The sequence below is a fragment of the Talpa occidentalis genome, unplaced genomic scaffold, assembly GCF_014898055.3.
Source record: "Talpa occidentalis isolate TD23 unplaced genomic scaffold, MPIMG_talOcc4v2.1 talOcc4.5, whole genome shotgun sequence".
In the NCBI taxonomy this organism is placed as follows: domain Eukaryota; kingdom Metazoa; phylum Chordata; class Mammalia; order Eulipotyphla; family Talpidae; genus Talpa; species Talpa occidentalis.
Genome location: NW_023604861.1, coordinates 83175564 through 83192023, shown reverse-complemented (window position 1 = coordinate 83192023; position 16460 = coordinate 83175564). Strand labels below are relative to the sequence as shown.

The following is a 16460-nucleotide window of genomic DNA, read 5'->3' as shown; positions in this document are numbered from 1 at the left end:
TCCAAAGATGAATCCCGATTCCTTCAGGAGATGTCAGATCCATGGCTAAAACTAAGCTTTAGACCACAGAAAAAGGTGTGTTTTGTCTACACTAGATCTTTAAAGCAGGGTGAGGAAACAGAGGGAGGGAACCTAAAGAAATCCCAAGAGCATGGAGCAATGTCACAGCCAGGGGTCCAGGAAGTTCCCTGCCTGGAGAGTGACTGGCCAGCCCTCTCCTGGAGAGTTCATATGTATAAAGAGGAACCTCTTCCCAGGTGTGGCCAAAGAAACCAGAGGCACAGGGGGGAAGGGAAAATCCTGGAGAAGCAGAATGTGCTTGATCTTTAGGCAGGTCTCTAGGCCCACCCTCCCCCAACCCCACCCCAGAACTCAGAACACTGACCCAGAAGTAATACACAGGCCCCTGGACACAGCCTCCCCCCAACCAGTTACACCCCACTCAGACACTACAGAGACACGTACCAACACCACCTCGTGGTTCCAACTGTTTTATACTGAAATATATATGGGCTGATCCAAAAAGGATTGGGTTGGGGGCAGGAAGAAATGATGAAAGCAGGGTGATCCCAGGCTCAATGTTACCAACTCTTAGAGTATGTCCATCTGTCTCTCTGCCTACCCTGGCAGGACAGTCAGGCTGGAGTCTGGAGGAGCTCAGTGGAGCAGGGCAGAAGAGGCAGCCTGCGTTGAGCTTCCTCAGCTGAAAGGCTTCACCAGCTTCATGGCAGCATAGTTCTGGAAGGCAGGAGGAGGGACAGGTGTGACAGCTGCTGGGAGGAGAAGCTGGGAAAGAAGACTCATCTTTTCAGACACCTGCTGGCTCCTTGCCCTCCTTACCCCCATGCACATTCAGCAGAACCTTCTCCCCTCCCAGTGCTCTCTCATCAGTCAAATTCGCACCCTGCTGAAACCCCACAGGCACCTCCTGCTTGGGGCTGCAGCTGCCTGAATTGCTGTCTTCTCCCTTATCGATGGAGGCTCATCCCACGTTCAGACCTGCTGCCAAGACTCAGGACCTGGGGCCTGGTGAGCGGCAGACCTACCCAACCTCTTCCATCAGACAGGTGGTCTGAAGGCACAATCACCATTGCCCCCCAAGCCCCCTCCCACACACCACCACCTGGAACTTGGGGCTCACTGGCCACCATGCTCCTGTACATGGAGCAGGGAGAAGGTGGGGGAGGGGAGGTACAGGGATGACCCAGGACGCAAGCCAGCGGGTCACCTCTGATTAAGCCCTGGCTGCTTCAGGACTGACAGGAATCTCCTCTCCCCACTCACCACCACCCCCCAAACCATGAAAACACATACAACACAACACAGGACTCCTAATTGGGACAGTATGTTCCCCAGCGCCTGCCGGGGAAAGCCAACTCTGGAAACAAAGCCGGCCGCTCCTTCCCCGCCAGATCGCCTGCTGCCTCCCCACGCTGGCCTTGCTCCCGGCTGGCTTTGGGGGGAGCTGAGAGGAATCAAACAGTCTTTCCTCTCTGTCCCCCTCCCAGGGGAATTTCCAAGAGGGTGGGAGGTTAGGCCAACTGGAGGGGAGAGCCCTGGCCCTGGGTCCCCCTTCTGCCACACCTGGGAAGAGGTTTCTCTTTAGGCTTTCTGTCCCCAAGGCCTAAAAGTCAGGTGAGGTTAACCAGGTCTGGGACTTGGCTGGAGGGAAGCAGGAACTGCCCATCTTGTAGCAAAACATTCTGCAGCCTCACCTCAGGCACAGACAGCCCCGCTATTCTGATACCCCTCACCAAGGACCTGACCCCCACAAGCCAACACTGAGAGAGGAGGGCAAAGTTGGTATTTTCAAAGGACAATTTCCAAGAGAACTCAAGGAGTGCAATGCCATGGCTGGGGCCCAGAAAGCAGGGGCCGTGCTCTGACTGGGGCTACTGGCCCAAGGGCTCCTCTGCTCCCGCACATGGGGCCTGGGCTGAGCTACCCCGGGACACTGGAAGCTCGCAGTCTGAAAGTGAATGAAGAGCTCCCCTCCACCTTCCAGCTAGACAGCGGGGCCTCCTTTCCAGCTCCTGCAGGCCCAGTCTGTGGCCCACCTGCCTGGCAGGGCAGCACCTAGCCAGCAGGGACAGGGACTAGGCAGAGAAAGGGGCAGTGGTGACATCACTTTCAACTTGCTTCCTTCCTTCCCTGGGCTCCCCGGGAGGAGGCTTGATTTGATGTGCAACCAAGAGAGATATTTCCCCAGAGAAGGGAAAGAGATCTCCTCAGCACAGTCACAGTAGGTCAGAGTTAACCTTGTCCAGCCCCCACTCACGCAGATAGGAAGGCCTCACCAAGATCACACAGTGAGTCCCAGACAGAGCAGGAACCCGGCCAACATTTCCTGACTCCAAGGGCAGACTTCCAGCCGGCAAACCAGTTCTTAAACCTTAATGTGCCCAAATGCCGATTCTCCTCAGCAACCTGGGGCCAGCGCAGGACTCTGCTTTTCTAGACAGCTCACGGGTACTGGTGCTGCTGCTCTACCTCCTTGAGGAGCAAGGGTGTGCACCGGCCCTCCTTTGCCTAAACCTACCCTGAACCTCGTGATGGAGCATCTCAATGTACCCTAGGTTTCCCATGTTCCCCAGTAGACCGAGCTCCCCAGCAGCACCAGCTCACAAGCCTCTCCCACATCCTCACAGTACACCCTCACCTCATGCTTCAAGTCTCCTCCTGAGCTAAATGGCAGCTAGGTACACTCAAATGAGAGAAGGCAAGCCTGAGGGCAGACCAGGCTAGGGAAATCATACCTTCCCGACTCCGATGGGCAACTTGGGCCTGCCCAACGGGGAAAACACTGAGGGGAAGTCCTGGGCCAGAGCTCAGATCCCAAGTCACCACTGGGAGCAGCTTTATCTCCAGGCCCCACACAGTAACCGCCCTTCCAATGTCCCGGATATAATCTTGTATTTGTAATTTCGTCTTCCTTTGCTTCAAGAGGGCCCCCCAATTGTCCAAATTTCAGATCTCAACAATCTGGATCCACCCCTAGACAGCAGCCACATTTTGCCAATAGGCCGTGACCTCTGCGGAGCCTCAGCACACGGTCAGCAGGGCACTCCAGGCAGCCGTGGGCTCCAAGGGTTTCCAGGGCCTGGCCTGCAGCCCAGCATCACCACCCTGGCTCCAGGGCCTCCTTTGCTTCATGTGTCACAGAGGGTGCCTGGGGCTTGCATGTCCAGGCCAGACCCCTTTCTCTGCTGTACCCCACAGTTCATGAAACCAAGGACCAGAGGGGGTGGCATGTGGTTGTAACTGGCTCTCTCTGCTAATATCATCTGGCCAGCCACAGGGCGAGGGGGCTCTCCATCCTGTCCCCCTTTTCCTCCTGGAGGATGCACAAAGCAAAGCGCTCACAGGCCAGGAACTCCCAGGCTGCAGGCACAGTGCCTCTGACAGGTGGCCTGGTGCTGACTGGGACTGAGGCCACAGTGGCCCCAGCCTGGGAGTTGTGTGCAGGGTGTCATGTAGCCCTGAACCTGTCCCTTCCCCTCTCTGGTGTCTATTTCTTTGCCAGTAGGTGTGACCTGGAGTTGATTTTACCATTCTCTCTACTTTGGTGTTCATTTGAAATTTTCATATTAAAATTTTAATTTAAATTTTAATTCACATTAAAAATCAGGTACCAGCCTGGGAACCCTTCGGTCCCTTCAAGGTCTGAAGCTTCAGGAACATGGGGAACTGGAGCATCCCCAGGATTCCCCTAATGAGCTATGAGAACTGAGAAGCACAGACAAGGAAGATCTTTTGGTCCTCCTCCCTTGGGAGGGGCCCTAATGAGGCGGGGGTGAGGGGAGTTGCAAGTGAGGGTCCACACCCTCAAAATGTGGCCCTGGCAGCCCTTTGCCAGTTATCAGCTGGCTTTTTGTCAGGTGAAAGGGACCTCCGGAGTAGCCCCTGCCAAGTAAGAGACTCCTGGGCCAGCTTCCCCACCCCCTAACCCCCCTATCCCGCTCACCTATACCTTCCCCCATGCCCGCCCCGCTGCAGGAGGCAGGACACGCTCCATCAAGTCCTCAGGGGGACACTGAGACCCTCTCGGCCCTAGGTCGTCCCTTCCTGGGGGTCTTAGTAGGTTCCACCCTCACCAACAGACAGACCTTCCCCTCTGCTCTGCCACCCACACCTTCCTTCCTTTCCAGACCCAAGAGAAATCCTCCTTCAAGGAGATTCCCCTGCTACCCTTGCCATCTCTGTCCAAGGAGCCTGGCCTTCTGACTACATATTCCAAGGGCTGGCTGAGGACAGCTATATCTCACATCAAGAGCAAGAACTCAGTTTCCCCCACTGGACTGAGAACTTCCCAAGAGTACAGGCTATGTCTCCCTCTTAGACCAGGGGCTCCCTCAAGACTGGATCTGTGCCTGCCCCCTCAGGCCTGCTCACCGGGAAGGCATAGACGAAGATGCCTAGGAACAGCAGCAGGATGAAGAGGATGAGGAAGAGGATGATGGTGCACCGGAACCGCCGCCATAGGATAAACTTCATAGTCTTGTACGGGGAGGTGAACCAGAGGAAGGAGGTGTCAGGGCGCCTGAAAGGAAGACCCCATTGGTCAGCAGGGTACCCCTTACAAGGCTTCTTTGCCCAAGCCTTGCTGCCGAATCCCTGGCCCTCCACTGTCGCCCCCCCAAGGCCCCAGCCCCTACCCCCAAAATTTATTCCCTTCTCCTCCCAGTCTTTGCTACAGTGTTTGTGCCCCCTATGCTGCCAAGCCCTAAACATGCCACTCCAGTCCAGGACACTTTCCTGCCGTCCTCTTCTTCCTGACCCAGGACTTCATCACCGACTAGAGATTTGGGAGCCAGGTAGAGCCTCGAGGAGCCCATATTAAGAGAGCTGTGGCCCACTCAGCCCCAGATAAGACTCACCACTTGCCTAAGCTGGTGCATGGACCGGGAAGGATAACAGGAGGTAAACCCAGAAAGTCAAGAACCTCAAAACCTTTCCCCAGTCAGCCTGGAAACCCAAAGAGCTTGCAGCATTTGGTGTCTCTATAACGACTGTTTCACATCTTTTGCAGCTGCTGGGTCTGTGCCCTGGTCTCTGCTCTTTCCCAACATCCTTGGATGGGAAGGCCTCTCACCTCCCTGCCACCATGGTGCTGTGGACAGCACCGTGACAAAGCACTGCCTGCACTGAGTCTGGCTTCCACGGACATGGCTGTGGGGAGGAAGCAGCACACACATCCGGTCCCCAGTAACTGCCTTCAAGGCTTCAGTCTCCTCTGGATTCATCTATACCCCTTAGTGGTGTGTGAAGGAGGACAGGCAGGGACTGCCCTATTTCCTAGTTAGGATAATGAAGACGGTTTAAAGGCATGTTGACACCACAGTAGAACCACAGAAGGCAGCTCGGTTAGGGGAAGATCTTGGTCAGACTCCAGGGCCAACCAGACCGGAATGAGGATTACAGTTTCACCTCTTTCTTAATGGAATGACCTCACTTAGCTTTGCTGAGATTATTTCCTTGTCTGCAAAATGGGGACAGTACCAATTAGCCGGCAGGGAACATTCCACCACACAACATATACATGCCATACGAGGGGACGCTTGGCATGCAGCTCACAGCTGCCCAATGGTGATTGCTTCTGGAATTAACTGAGGAGGAGAGCCCTGGAATGAGCCGGTGTTCCCAAGAATATGCCAGTCGTCTGCTCCCTAAGACCATGTGACCTTGGACATGTCACATCTGTCTGTGAATTACGTGGGTCTTGAGGCCTCTGCATATCTATGAAGCGGAGTATCTCTCAGACTGTGGCTATACCCCCAGGCCCTCCTCTGCAGGCATCAAGGGTCAGAGGTGACACTAACCTGGGGTCCTCAAGCTTGGGGTTCATATTGGGTTCATCCCGACCCTGGCCAGCGGGCCTTTCCTCATGCTCACTCTCCGCCACGATCTCCAAGGTCATCTCCAGCTTGCCCTGCAGGGACAGAGGGAAACTGTCAGGGACACAAAGGCTCTGCCTCATGCTTGAAAGGGGGCCAGGCCAGGCCAGGGCCACTTAATTATCTTTTTTGAAAAGATATATAGTTGATCTGATTACAAAAGCAGTACCTGCTCCTCGCAGAACATTTAGAAACTACAGACAGGTGTGCAGAAAGGAGAAAGGCAGCCATGCTTCCACTAGAGACAAGTCCTGTTAATGTCCCTATGTATGTATCTGACCTGTTTTTCTCTGTAAATATATGAAATACCACACTGTGAATTTTTGTTCCATAGCTTGCTTTTTTCACTTAGGAATATTCACTTAGGAATTTCACTTAGTTATATAGTGTGTAAGGTTTGCTTTTAGTATCTGCAAGACATTCTGTGGGGTGGTTGACCATAATTTATTTAGTAAACTACTTATTTTGGTTTTTCTGGGTGTTTCCAACTCTTTGATATTTTAAATAATGCTGCAACAAACACCCTATAACCTAAATTATTAATTTTAACTGGTTAATTTTAGGGCATATTTTAGTGGCATGAGAGAGTCCAAGGACATACACATTGTTGAATCTCCCCCTACGTACTACCCAACAAATTGCTTCCTCAAGTGTAAAACCACTAGGGCTCCCAGCAGAAGTAAATGAGAGGGCCTGTCCTGCATCCTCACCAGCAAGGAGAATTTCAATTTTTGTATTCTGATTTAACAAGCAAAAAAGAATGTTTTCACATTTTAAAATAGTGCATTATTTCACTCTTAAGTGGAAAAAGCTTTTTTTAATGTTTAATGATTTGTACACCTTTTGCATATTATCTGTGCATGCTCTTTCCCTCTTCCTTTTAACGTGATAGCACACCTTAATCATTGTTATAATTCCTTACACAACCAGGACATTTTATTTCAAAGGCTACTCTAGAGGTTAGTTGGCTGCAGGCCATTTCTAAGTAAACTGTCAGGGATTCTCTTCCCCTCCAGAGGAAAGTGGATTCCCCACAGTCCCCATTCGCACCATTAAGTAGACCTCTGGGCAAGGAGACTGGTACAAGGGTCATCCCTTGAAGCTGAGCCCCCCAGAAGAGGCCCAGGTCAGAAAGGAGCCCAGGACATGGGTCCCTGTGACAACAGAAGTGCAGAGTACCCATAGAGGCGCTGGAGATAAGGGTATCTTTTGATGTAAATAGGTTTGCTAGGGGTGTGAGTTTCAAGGAGTGGAAGGCTGGCAGCTGAAGGGAAGAGAGACGGTGCCTAGGAAAGTAAGGGGTGGGGGCCTCCCTGGTGGCGCAAGGGGTTAAGATGCAGCACTATGAAGCTACTGGAAGCCACTGCCGCACAAGTTCAATCCCCAGCTAGCCAGAGAGCAACCCACATGGCGCAGCAGACCTCTCCTGTCTCGCCCGCTGCTCCTCTCAGCAGTGTATTTCAGTCAATCTGCTTGATCTGTTCCCCACTCTGTCTCTGGTGAATCCTCTGACCCCCCTCACTTCTGGCCTGTACCCCAGTTCTTGTACACATAAATAAATAAATCTTAAAAAAAATTTTAAAAAAAGTGGAGGGTGGAGAGGGAGCGTAACAGGCATGTGCCTAGTGAGTCCATGGGAGTGCCACTCCCACACTCCAGCAGCTAGAGGCAGCAGACTTACCGCCAGTGTCTTCTTCTCACCCTCTTCTGCCACACAGGGCCACCAGCCCTTCACTGTTTTCTGTTCAAAAAGGGACACAAACCGCTCTGGGTGGAAAGTGTCATCCAACTGATCCAAGGAACACTTCTCGGCCGTCTTGACCGGCTTGGGCATGTGGTTGAGATCCAGGGGCAAGGAGCCTGTGGCAGAGAGGGGGGCTTTGACTGAGGGTTTCTCAATCACTGCAAGCTAGGGCCACCCCGGGGCTGGGCAGGTGAAAGGAAAACCCACTGTCACCTCCCCATCTTCTATCCATGGGTAAACCCCATATACTCTCCATCTCTCCAGTCACTCCCTCTCATCCCATCTGTGCAACTGCTCATCCACCCACTCACACATCCTCATGCCCATTAATGTACCTTTATTGAATCACTCTTTACAGGACATCACACCTGCTCAACAACTCACCTCTCTGTATACAAATCCATTCATTCCCCCTTTGTCCACAGACATTCATTCATCGATTTTTTGAATTATTTTTATTGTGAAAAAAATATTTACAACATAAAATCTGTCATTGTAACCATTTGCAAGTATACAATTCAGTGGCATTAATTTCACTCAAAACAGCCATCACCGCTACCTAGTTCCAAAACATGTTCATCCCCCAAGCAGAAACTCTATACCCATTAAGCACTAACTCCCCATTCTCCCTTCTCTCAGCCCCCAGTAACCTCTAATGTAATTTCTGTCTCCATGAATTTACCTATTCCAGATATTTCATGTAAGTGGAATCATACAATATTTGTCATTTGGTGTCTGTTTATTTCACTTAGCAAACTGTTTTCAAGTCATTATTTAACTTCTTTTTAAGGCTTAATAATATTCCATAGTATGGATATGCCACATTTTGTTTATCCATCATCTGTGGACAGACACTTGGATTGTCTTGACTGTTGTTAATAACACTGCCTGGACAGTGTCACACAAGTGCCGTAGTCCAGTCTTCAATTCTTCAGTGTATATGCTGAAGAGGAGAATTGCTGGGTCCTATGATGATTCTATGTTTAGCCTTTTGAAGAACTGCCAGAATGTTTTCCACAGTAGCTGCATCACTTTACATTCACACCACTAATGTATGAAGGTTCCAGTTTCTCCACATCCTCTCCAACACTTGCAATTTTCCACTTTGGGTATATTTTTGTAGCCTTCCTAGTAGGTATGAAGTATTATCTCATTGTGGTTCTTCCACCAATTTTTTCATCAGCCCACCTCGTTATCCAAGCAACCATCTTTATACTGTTTCATCTATTTACCCGTTATTTCCCTGTATAACTCCATCCATTAGGTCAGACCATACAAAAATGCTAGTCTGGTATTCAATAGCCTTTGACCTATAAAAACAATTTTATGTGGTTTCACTTAATCCAATCACAACAACATGATGAAGTTGATGGGACTGGGGCAGAGTTACTAAAGGGATTAAGTGAAAGCGATAAATCTAAAAAATGTTTTCTGAGATCAAATTAAAGAAATTCTTGAATACCATGCAAAGGACATTAGATTTTTTTTAAGCATAGAATGCTCGTTACTGCAAGTAACAATTTGGAACTATTTTTCTAATTTTCTTTCTTTCCATTTATCCTTCTACCCACCTATCTGCTTTGATCTAACTACACACATCCTTCTAGAACTACCATTTGTTGAGCACATATCATTTTTCTAGCATCTGTGCACCTCTGTATCAGCATTCATCAACCTATTCCTCCACCCACACCTCTCCACCTTTCAAGTATAGATGAATGCATATTTCCCATCCCCTTTGGTTTCAATACAATGAGAAAAAAATAAGGAGACACACACACACACACACACACACACACACACAATTACCCCAATATGACGCATCTACATAAAAAACTATGAAGAAACACAGGACTATCTCTGAATGGCAAGATTCTAGATTTTAACTATCACTTTTAAAACAAAAGTGATAAATATTCCAAAAAGTACAATATATAACTTGAAAATAAATATGAAGGAGTCAAAAAAATCTCATGGAGTAAAAAAAGCAGTAGTTTCAATAGTTTCATTTTTAAGACAAATGATGAACCTATTAAACTTTAATTTGAACATATTTCCTCATTCAGTAAAAATGCAGATTTCCTTTATTTTTAAAATTAATTTTCTAAAGCCTCACCCCATGAAGGAAAGGTTAATAGACAGATGCCAAAAAGTTTAAGTTTGTAAACAAAGAAAGACTCCATAAAAAAATTAAAAAGCAACTAAAAAAGAGAGAAGTTATTTGTAATATAGCCTTACTACCTAAAAAGCTTGAAAATCGGGCCTCCCTGGTGGTGCAAGGGGTTAAGATGCAACCTATGACGCTATGCACAGCCACTGCAGCACCGGTTTGATCCCCTGCCAGGGAGCAACCCAAGTGGTACATCAGACCTCTCCTGACTTGCCCGCTGCTCCCCTCAGGAGTGTATTTCACTGCATCTGCCTGTTCTGCTCCCCACTCTGTCTCTGGTGATTCCTCTCACATCCCACACCATCCCAAAACCATGAAAAAAAATCCCATCAATAATATGAATAATAAATACATTTTAACACTCTACCTTGCAAGTCATGAAGAAATTAAAATAAAAATAGAAAAGAGGTATTGTGCTGGAATTTTTTTTTTAAAGATAGTACCAGTAGCAAAAGTTTAAGGTAAATAGTGCCCTTGTATAACTGGGAGCTTAAAAATAGTGCCCTTGTATAACCTTGGGACCTTAAAAATGTCAGATCTTTCTAGAGGGCAATTGAGTTAAATGTTTTAAAAACCACTAAAATGCACAAAAACTCTAAAAATATGTCTTAGATCAGGAAAGATGTACAAAGGGTCAAAAAAAAAAAAGAGCATTGGAAAACTGGAGGTGACCTGTGTCTCCTCCCAGAGAGGATGACTTAGGCTAAGACCCATGTGCATGATGGAACTTTATGCAGGAATTAAGGATGCTGCAGCTGTATGCATATAAACAACAGCGACAGAAGGGATATTCTTTAAACATTAAGTTTTTTTTTAAATCGGGATATGAAATAGTATGTATAATACCAATCCATTTCAATATATACAGATAAAGAAAATAGATAACATTGTTAATTTACATATGAAATAATACATGCCAAAATATTAGTGGAGGTTATCTCTGAATAGTGAGATGATAATCAAATAGAAATCTACATTTTCCAAAGTCGGTGCAGGAATTATGTATTCCAGAATAAAAAGTAAAATGATGAAAGTCCTCTTTGGTATCATGAATTTGACACCCTGGATCTGTTATGATGAAGTACTGGGGTGGTTTGGGCTCCTCTGAGCTCAGGTGGCCAGGCTGGTGTGGCAGGGGTAAGGAGAAGGAGAGCAGAGCAGGCTCCTCCCCACCCCTGCAGGAGCTGTTCTCAGACAGGGGCCCCAGGGCTCAGCTAACACCAACTCACCTTTCTGCAGTTAGGGCCACCCAAGGCGGACTCTAGTGACTCACCCAAGACCACCCTGCTCCCCAGCTGCAGGCCAGAATAGGGAACTGGACTCCTGACTTCTGGCTGCCTTTCTTACAAGTTCCTTTTTTTTTTTAATTAAGTTTCAGATAACATAAAATGCACCATTTTTACCATCTTAAAACAAGCACAACTCAGCAACTTTTAGCACATTTACAAAATTGTGCAAACACCCCCACCATCCAATTCCAGAACATTTCTATCATCCCCAAAGAAACATTAGCAGTCACCCGCTACTGCCCCCTCCCTCTTCCCCATGATGAGCCCACATTCTGTCTCTATGGATTTGCCTGTTGTGGACATTTCATGTAAATGGAATCACATAATAAGTGTGCTTTTAAAGTTTATTTTAAGTCTGTAAACAAAAAAAGAGTGTCTCTCCCTCCACACCTAAACCCTGCAAGAGAACTCTCTGTCATATCCTTCACCCCAGCAGTTCCTGCTCCCTGGGTTTCGGCACACTTCTCCCCACCAGAAGCCTGTCTGGGATTGGGGGACCTGGATCGGCATGTGCGTTAGCCACCGGTCACTCCAGCATGGAGGTGAAGCATGACTGAGACCCCTGGATTCAGTCTGCACCCGGGGCTGAGGGGCAGTCTGTCAAGCCAGCCAGGGGCAGCCAGCGACAGATGTGTGCCTGCTTCCACCTGGGCTTCCCGCTCTTCCTTACCTCTCTGAGCCCTAACCTCCAACATGGCCCACGAGCTATGTTCAATACCACCGCTGCCGAAGGGCCCACCCGCTGGTCCTTCTGGTCACAGAGGCACTACTGTGTCACAGGCCCAGGGACCCTACTGCCTGAGGGCGGGAAGTAGGACACACCTCTCACAGGCTTCCCCAGAGAGGTACACACACACACACACACACACACACACACACACACACAGTGGGGATTCTGGGGTAGCTCCCCCAGGTGCAGAATGATGCTGACCCAAAATGGTGCTCACCCAAAAAATCATCAAAGGAGAACTTGTCGTTGTCCCAGATCTGGAATACCACTCGAGCCGGGATTTTGCTCTCAGTCTTATCCAGTCTCCAGAACGCATCCTGACCCAAAGGAGGAAGCAGGAGGCAAGTGAGAGAGGGGCCATGGTCCCTCCCAGTTGGAGGCTGCCTAGAGGAGGCAGTGGAGTGGGGGGCCCAAAGGTGGTGGAAAGCCAGGTCCTGGCAGGAAGATGCTACGGGCCGAGGGGCAGAGGATATGCAGGTTCCCCTCACATAAGACGGCTCCTTCCATCCTCCCAATTCTATGAGGCAAGGTTCTCATTCCCATTTTACAGATGATGAAAATAGAGGCTTACCCAAGGCCTGACTGCTGATGATAATATCATATTATACATTTCATGCACTAGCCCTTCACCACTACGAACTCAGCCTTCCAACAACCCATGAAGGAGATACTATCCTACCAGCAAGGAAGGTGTCCAAGTGACACAGATAGGAAGTCGCAGGCTTGGTGTGAAATCCAAACCTTCACTTTCCAGAGTCCTGCTCCTGCCTCTAACTCCTGCTCAGCTGGTGTGATCTCAGGAATAGGGGGCACTGGCTGGGGCCCTGGGCCTCCCACCCCACCCTGGCTTCCTGCAGAAGGATCCCCCCAGCACACTGCTATAAGGAGCTGGCACTCAGAGACAGTGACCTCACTGCACCTTCACCCCCAAGAACTTTCCCCACAGTTAATCAAAAGTCTCCAGAGCTGGAAAGTTCATCATCCCCAGCTCTCCACACCTCAGACCAATCAGTGTGAAATAGCTTCCTCTTGGGCTGCATCCTAGAGAGGTGTCTTGGAGCAGCTGAGGAGTGGGGGCTGGGCATGCAGAGGCCTGGATCCACCCCAGGATGCAGCCCCACTCAACCCAAGGGACAGCCACCAGGGTTTTTGGGCTCATGCCTCTTCTCTGTCCTCTCACTGAAGTTTCCCTGAGTGGGTGGCAAGGACAGGAAACATTCTGACACTCCTGCAGGTAGTAGGCTCCAGGTCCTGAGTTTCAGGCCACTGCAGGCCCCCGAGTCTCAGTGGGGTAGAGAGGGCAAACTCCATGGAGAGTTGGGGAACAGTGCTGACCACACAGGGCTTGTCTGGCCTGGAGGATTCTGTACACACATCCTTGCTACACAGCCAGGGCTCCAACTGCACTGTGGCCAATCCAGGTCACGCAGGCCCCAACCAAGACCACAGTAATGCCCCGTGAGGAACAGTCACCTTACAAAGACCTCAGTCTGGACTGCTGCCTGGGCTGGAGAAGGGGCTCAGGTCCCCAGCTGCCTCTGGGCCCCCAAGCCCATCTGAGGCCTTCCCCTTTTCTGGGCCCCTGCCCTCTTGCAGGTGCCTCCCTCCTTGGCAGGGTTTTTATGGCCAGCTCCACAGACCTGCCTGCACAGGCCGCCAGCATCCTCCATGCCTCTGGCCCCAGTTTATGGGCTCAGTAATGAGCCAGAGGTTCAAACGGCCCCTGGTGGGAGCAGCTGGGCTGGGGCTCCAGCCTGGGGAATGGCCCCCCAGGTCCCCGGTGCTCATTACGCTCCCGATCTGGGCCCTTTTACTAGCTGTTTATTTGCAGGGTGGGTGCCTGACGCGCAGGCAGGCCCCAGTGGGTGTGCTGGGTTCCAGGTGGGGAGCCAGTCGGGGCAACCAGCGGTGGTTCAAAGCAGCTGGATGAAAGGAGACCTTGTACTTTACGACAGTCTCGTCTGGTTAATGGGGTCCCTTGAGGGCTTGCCTGCCAGAGGCCCTGAACCCCTCAGCAGAGGGCTGGCTCTGCAGCAGGACTAGGGGAGCCCAGAGGCTGTGCACTGCCCCCATCCTAACCCACTCCTGACTCAGTCCTTTCGTCCAGATGGTTCATTGGTGCCTACAGAGGGCACCGCTCTGCCTGCCTCCAGGGGCACGGCTCCGCCTGCCTCCCTGTTCCCACAAAGGGACCCACTGACTCTGCTGTGTCAAGCGAGTTCCTCCCTCATGCTCCTGACTGATTTCAGCACCACCTGGCTCTGTGTCTCAACCTCCCTTCTGATTTCCACCAACCAGCCTCCACCCACCCTCTCCAGGAACCTGGCAACACACAGGTGGAATTTCCGCTCTGAGGCTCCCTCAGCCTCCCCACTCCTAAGTGTCTCTCCTGGACCCCTGGACTCCTGGGTTCCCTTCCTTCCCTGTGGGCAGCGCCACCATGTTTCAGATCACTCTTCCCTTCTTCCCTGAGGGGACTGATAGCGCAGAGAATCTTTGCCAGCACTGGACCACATCAAATTCTTAATCAGTGACCCCAATAGGTCTCTCTGTGCCACCAATTAGCGTATTCTCGCCCTTGCTCAGCATAACAGCAACTACCAGCTTTTGTCGCTTGTCTCAAATCCCTGTCACAGTGCCAGAGGTTATCTCTCCTTCCACACTGTAGAAAAAACCAGAAGCCTCTGGGTAGTACAACTCCTCGCCTGTATCTTGGCTGTAGCTCCACCTTTAACAGTGAAGGGCATCCTGCCTCGCATTTGGGCAGGCCCGTTCACACCTCTCAGCCTCAGCTTCCCCCGCCAGGTCTTGCAGGGCTTGGTGAGCACCGGGGACAGCACGTGGATGCCTTGGCGCCCCACCCAATTTCCAGTCCCACTCTCCCTGTGTCCATACAGAAGAGTGATGATGGCTGTTTCAACTGGAACTCTCCCCATCAAATGCAGCATTTGTTTTGCCATGGAAACATCTAGTGACGGACAGACACACTGAGCAGAGGCAAACAAGATTCAGCCTACAAACAGTCTAGTCTTTCCTTGGCTCACAGAACTCAGGACTGTTGCTGAATTCTGCTTTCTATAGGACTATGCAGCAACCCCTGGGTAAAAGAATTCATTTAACATTGCCCCCCTGTATTTTCTTTGTTTGCTATTTACAGAATGCTCAGTGGGACATTCTGGTTTCCCTACAGTGTAGAGGATGCTGTGTGCTGGGCTGGGTAGGGGTCATGAGCAAGGATGCAATGAAGAGAATTAAGAAGGCCTGGGAGGTGGAAGTATATTATATATATTTCCCTTCTTTAAGGGAAAGGAGTCTTAGAAGTTTTGCAACTTGAAGCCTTGTACCACCTCTGGAAAAAAATATCACCTGAAGAAACTAAACCTCAGCGAGGTTTTTGGCTGGGAGAGCACTAGGCTGGGACACTGGCAGCCAGCACTTCCAACAGAGGCTCCTCCTACCTCCAGTTAGCCTGGCCACGAGGCCCTCGCTGCCTGCAGCACCCTTCCCCTTAGGGAGCTCTAGGCCGCTCCCTAAGGACAGGTGTGGTGCAACCAGGAAGGAGCCACTGCCCTCGGGTATTGCCTATGTCAGGAGTGAAGCATATATGGGCCAGAGGAGACCTAAACTCGGAAATGCTGAATCAGAGAGCACTGAGGCTCCTGAATCCACCACTCCCCGGGATGATGCAGCAGGCCTCACCAGGTGCCTTCAGCCTGGGGAAAGAGGAGGGGTTTTTGGCCTGGAAGAACAGAGTCGCTCCAGCAACTATTCAGCTTGGACAGTGACCACAGGTGCCAGACACAGAAATGTGGTAAGGAGGTAGCAGTAGAAACTTTGCTTGGCAACACCCAGTCCTACAATGCCAAATCCACAGGCCAGGTTGGTCCTCTTGGGAAGTTCTCCTATGGGGTCTGCCCCACTGCCCTTCTGATGGCCATGCTGGGTTTGCCTGCAAGTGTTCTTCTTCTTCTGACCCCATGGCCTCTCCTGCTGTTTGGTTTGTGTCAGGTAGGGAGAAAGGCAATAATTTCAGGATTTGGCCTCAGTTATAGATGATGGTTGTGGCACTGGCATCATGGGGTGTGATGGTGAGGGGGAAATGAAGGTGGAAGTGGGAGAACTGGGGGTGGAGGTGGAGATGGTGGTGGCAGTTTGAGCACTAATGGGACGATGGTGGTGATAAATTTGGCAGTGAGAGGACAATGGTGGTAGTGTTACTGGAAATGACAGAGCAATGGAGGTGGCGACATTGACAGTGATGGAGACAATAGTGGTAGTGACATTTCCAGTGATGGGGAAATGGTGGTGATCACAGTGGCAGTGATGAGATAATGGCTGTAGCTGTCATGGGGGGATGGCAGTGGTCAGTCCAACAAGGGTGGGGCAGCCATGAAGGCATAGTGATGACAGGGTGGTCACTGGTGTGTGGTCCCGCTGACATTAGAAAGCCCTGACACTAGCACCCTTGGGGACGGGAATGACACTCACCTTCTTGGCTATGGTACAGACTTGCTCAGCTGGCAGGTAGTCAAAAGGGAAAATGAACCTCCAGTTAAAGTTGCCTTCACCTCCCAGGGACCGATAATGCACGTCTGTCTTTTGTTTGTGTTCTTCAAAGCCAACCATCCAACTA

General features: G+C 50.3%; 1 protein-coding gene across 9 annotated transcripts in view; it reads right to left on the bottom strand.

The window, feature by feature from the left end:
* Positions 1-482: 482 nt before the first annotated feature.
* The window catches only part of DYSF (dysferlin), a 204254-nt gene continuing 188276 nt past the window's right edge, over positions 483-16460 (bottom strand). For all 9 annotated transcript variants that reach the window (XM_037527596.2, XM_037527598.2, XM_037527600.2 and 6 more), the window contains 6 exons: positions 16316-16457; positions 12045-12144; positions 7576-7754; positions 5820-5929; positions 4393-4540; positions 483-738 (listed from right to left, as the gene is read on the bottom strand). In XM_037527596.2, coding sequence (XP_037383493.1) covers positions 700-738; positions 4393-4540; positions 5820-5929; positions 7576-7754; positions 12045-12144; positions 16316-16457 — 718 coding nt within the window. In that variant the 3' untranslated portion in view covers positions 483-699. The remainder of the gene's footprint in view (positions 739-4392; positions 4541-5819; positions 5930-7575; positions 7755-12044; positions 12145-16315; positions 16458-16460) is intronic.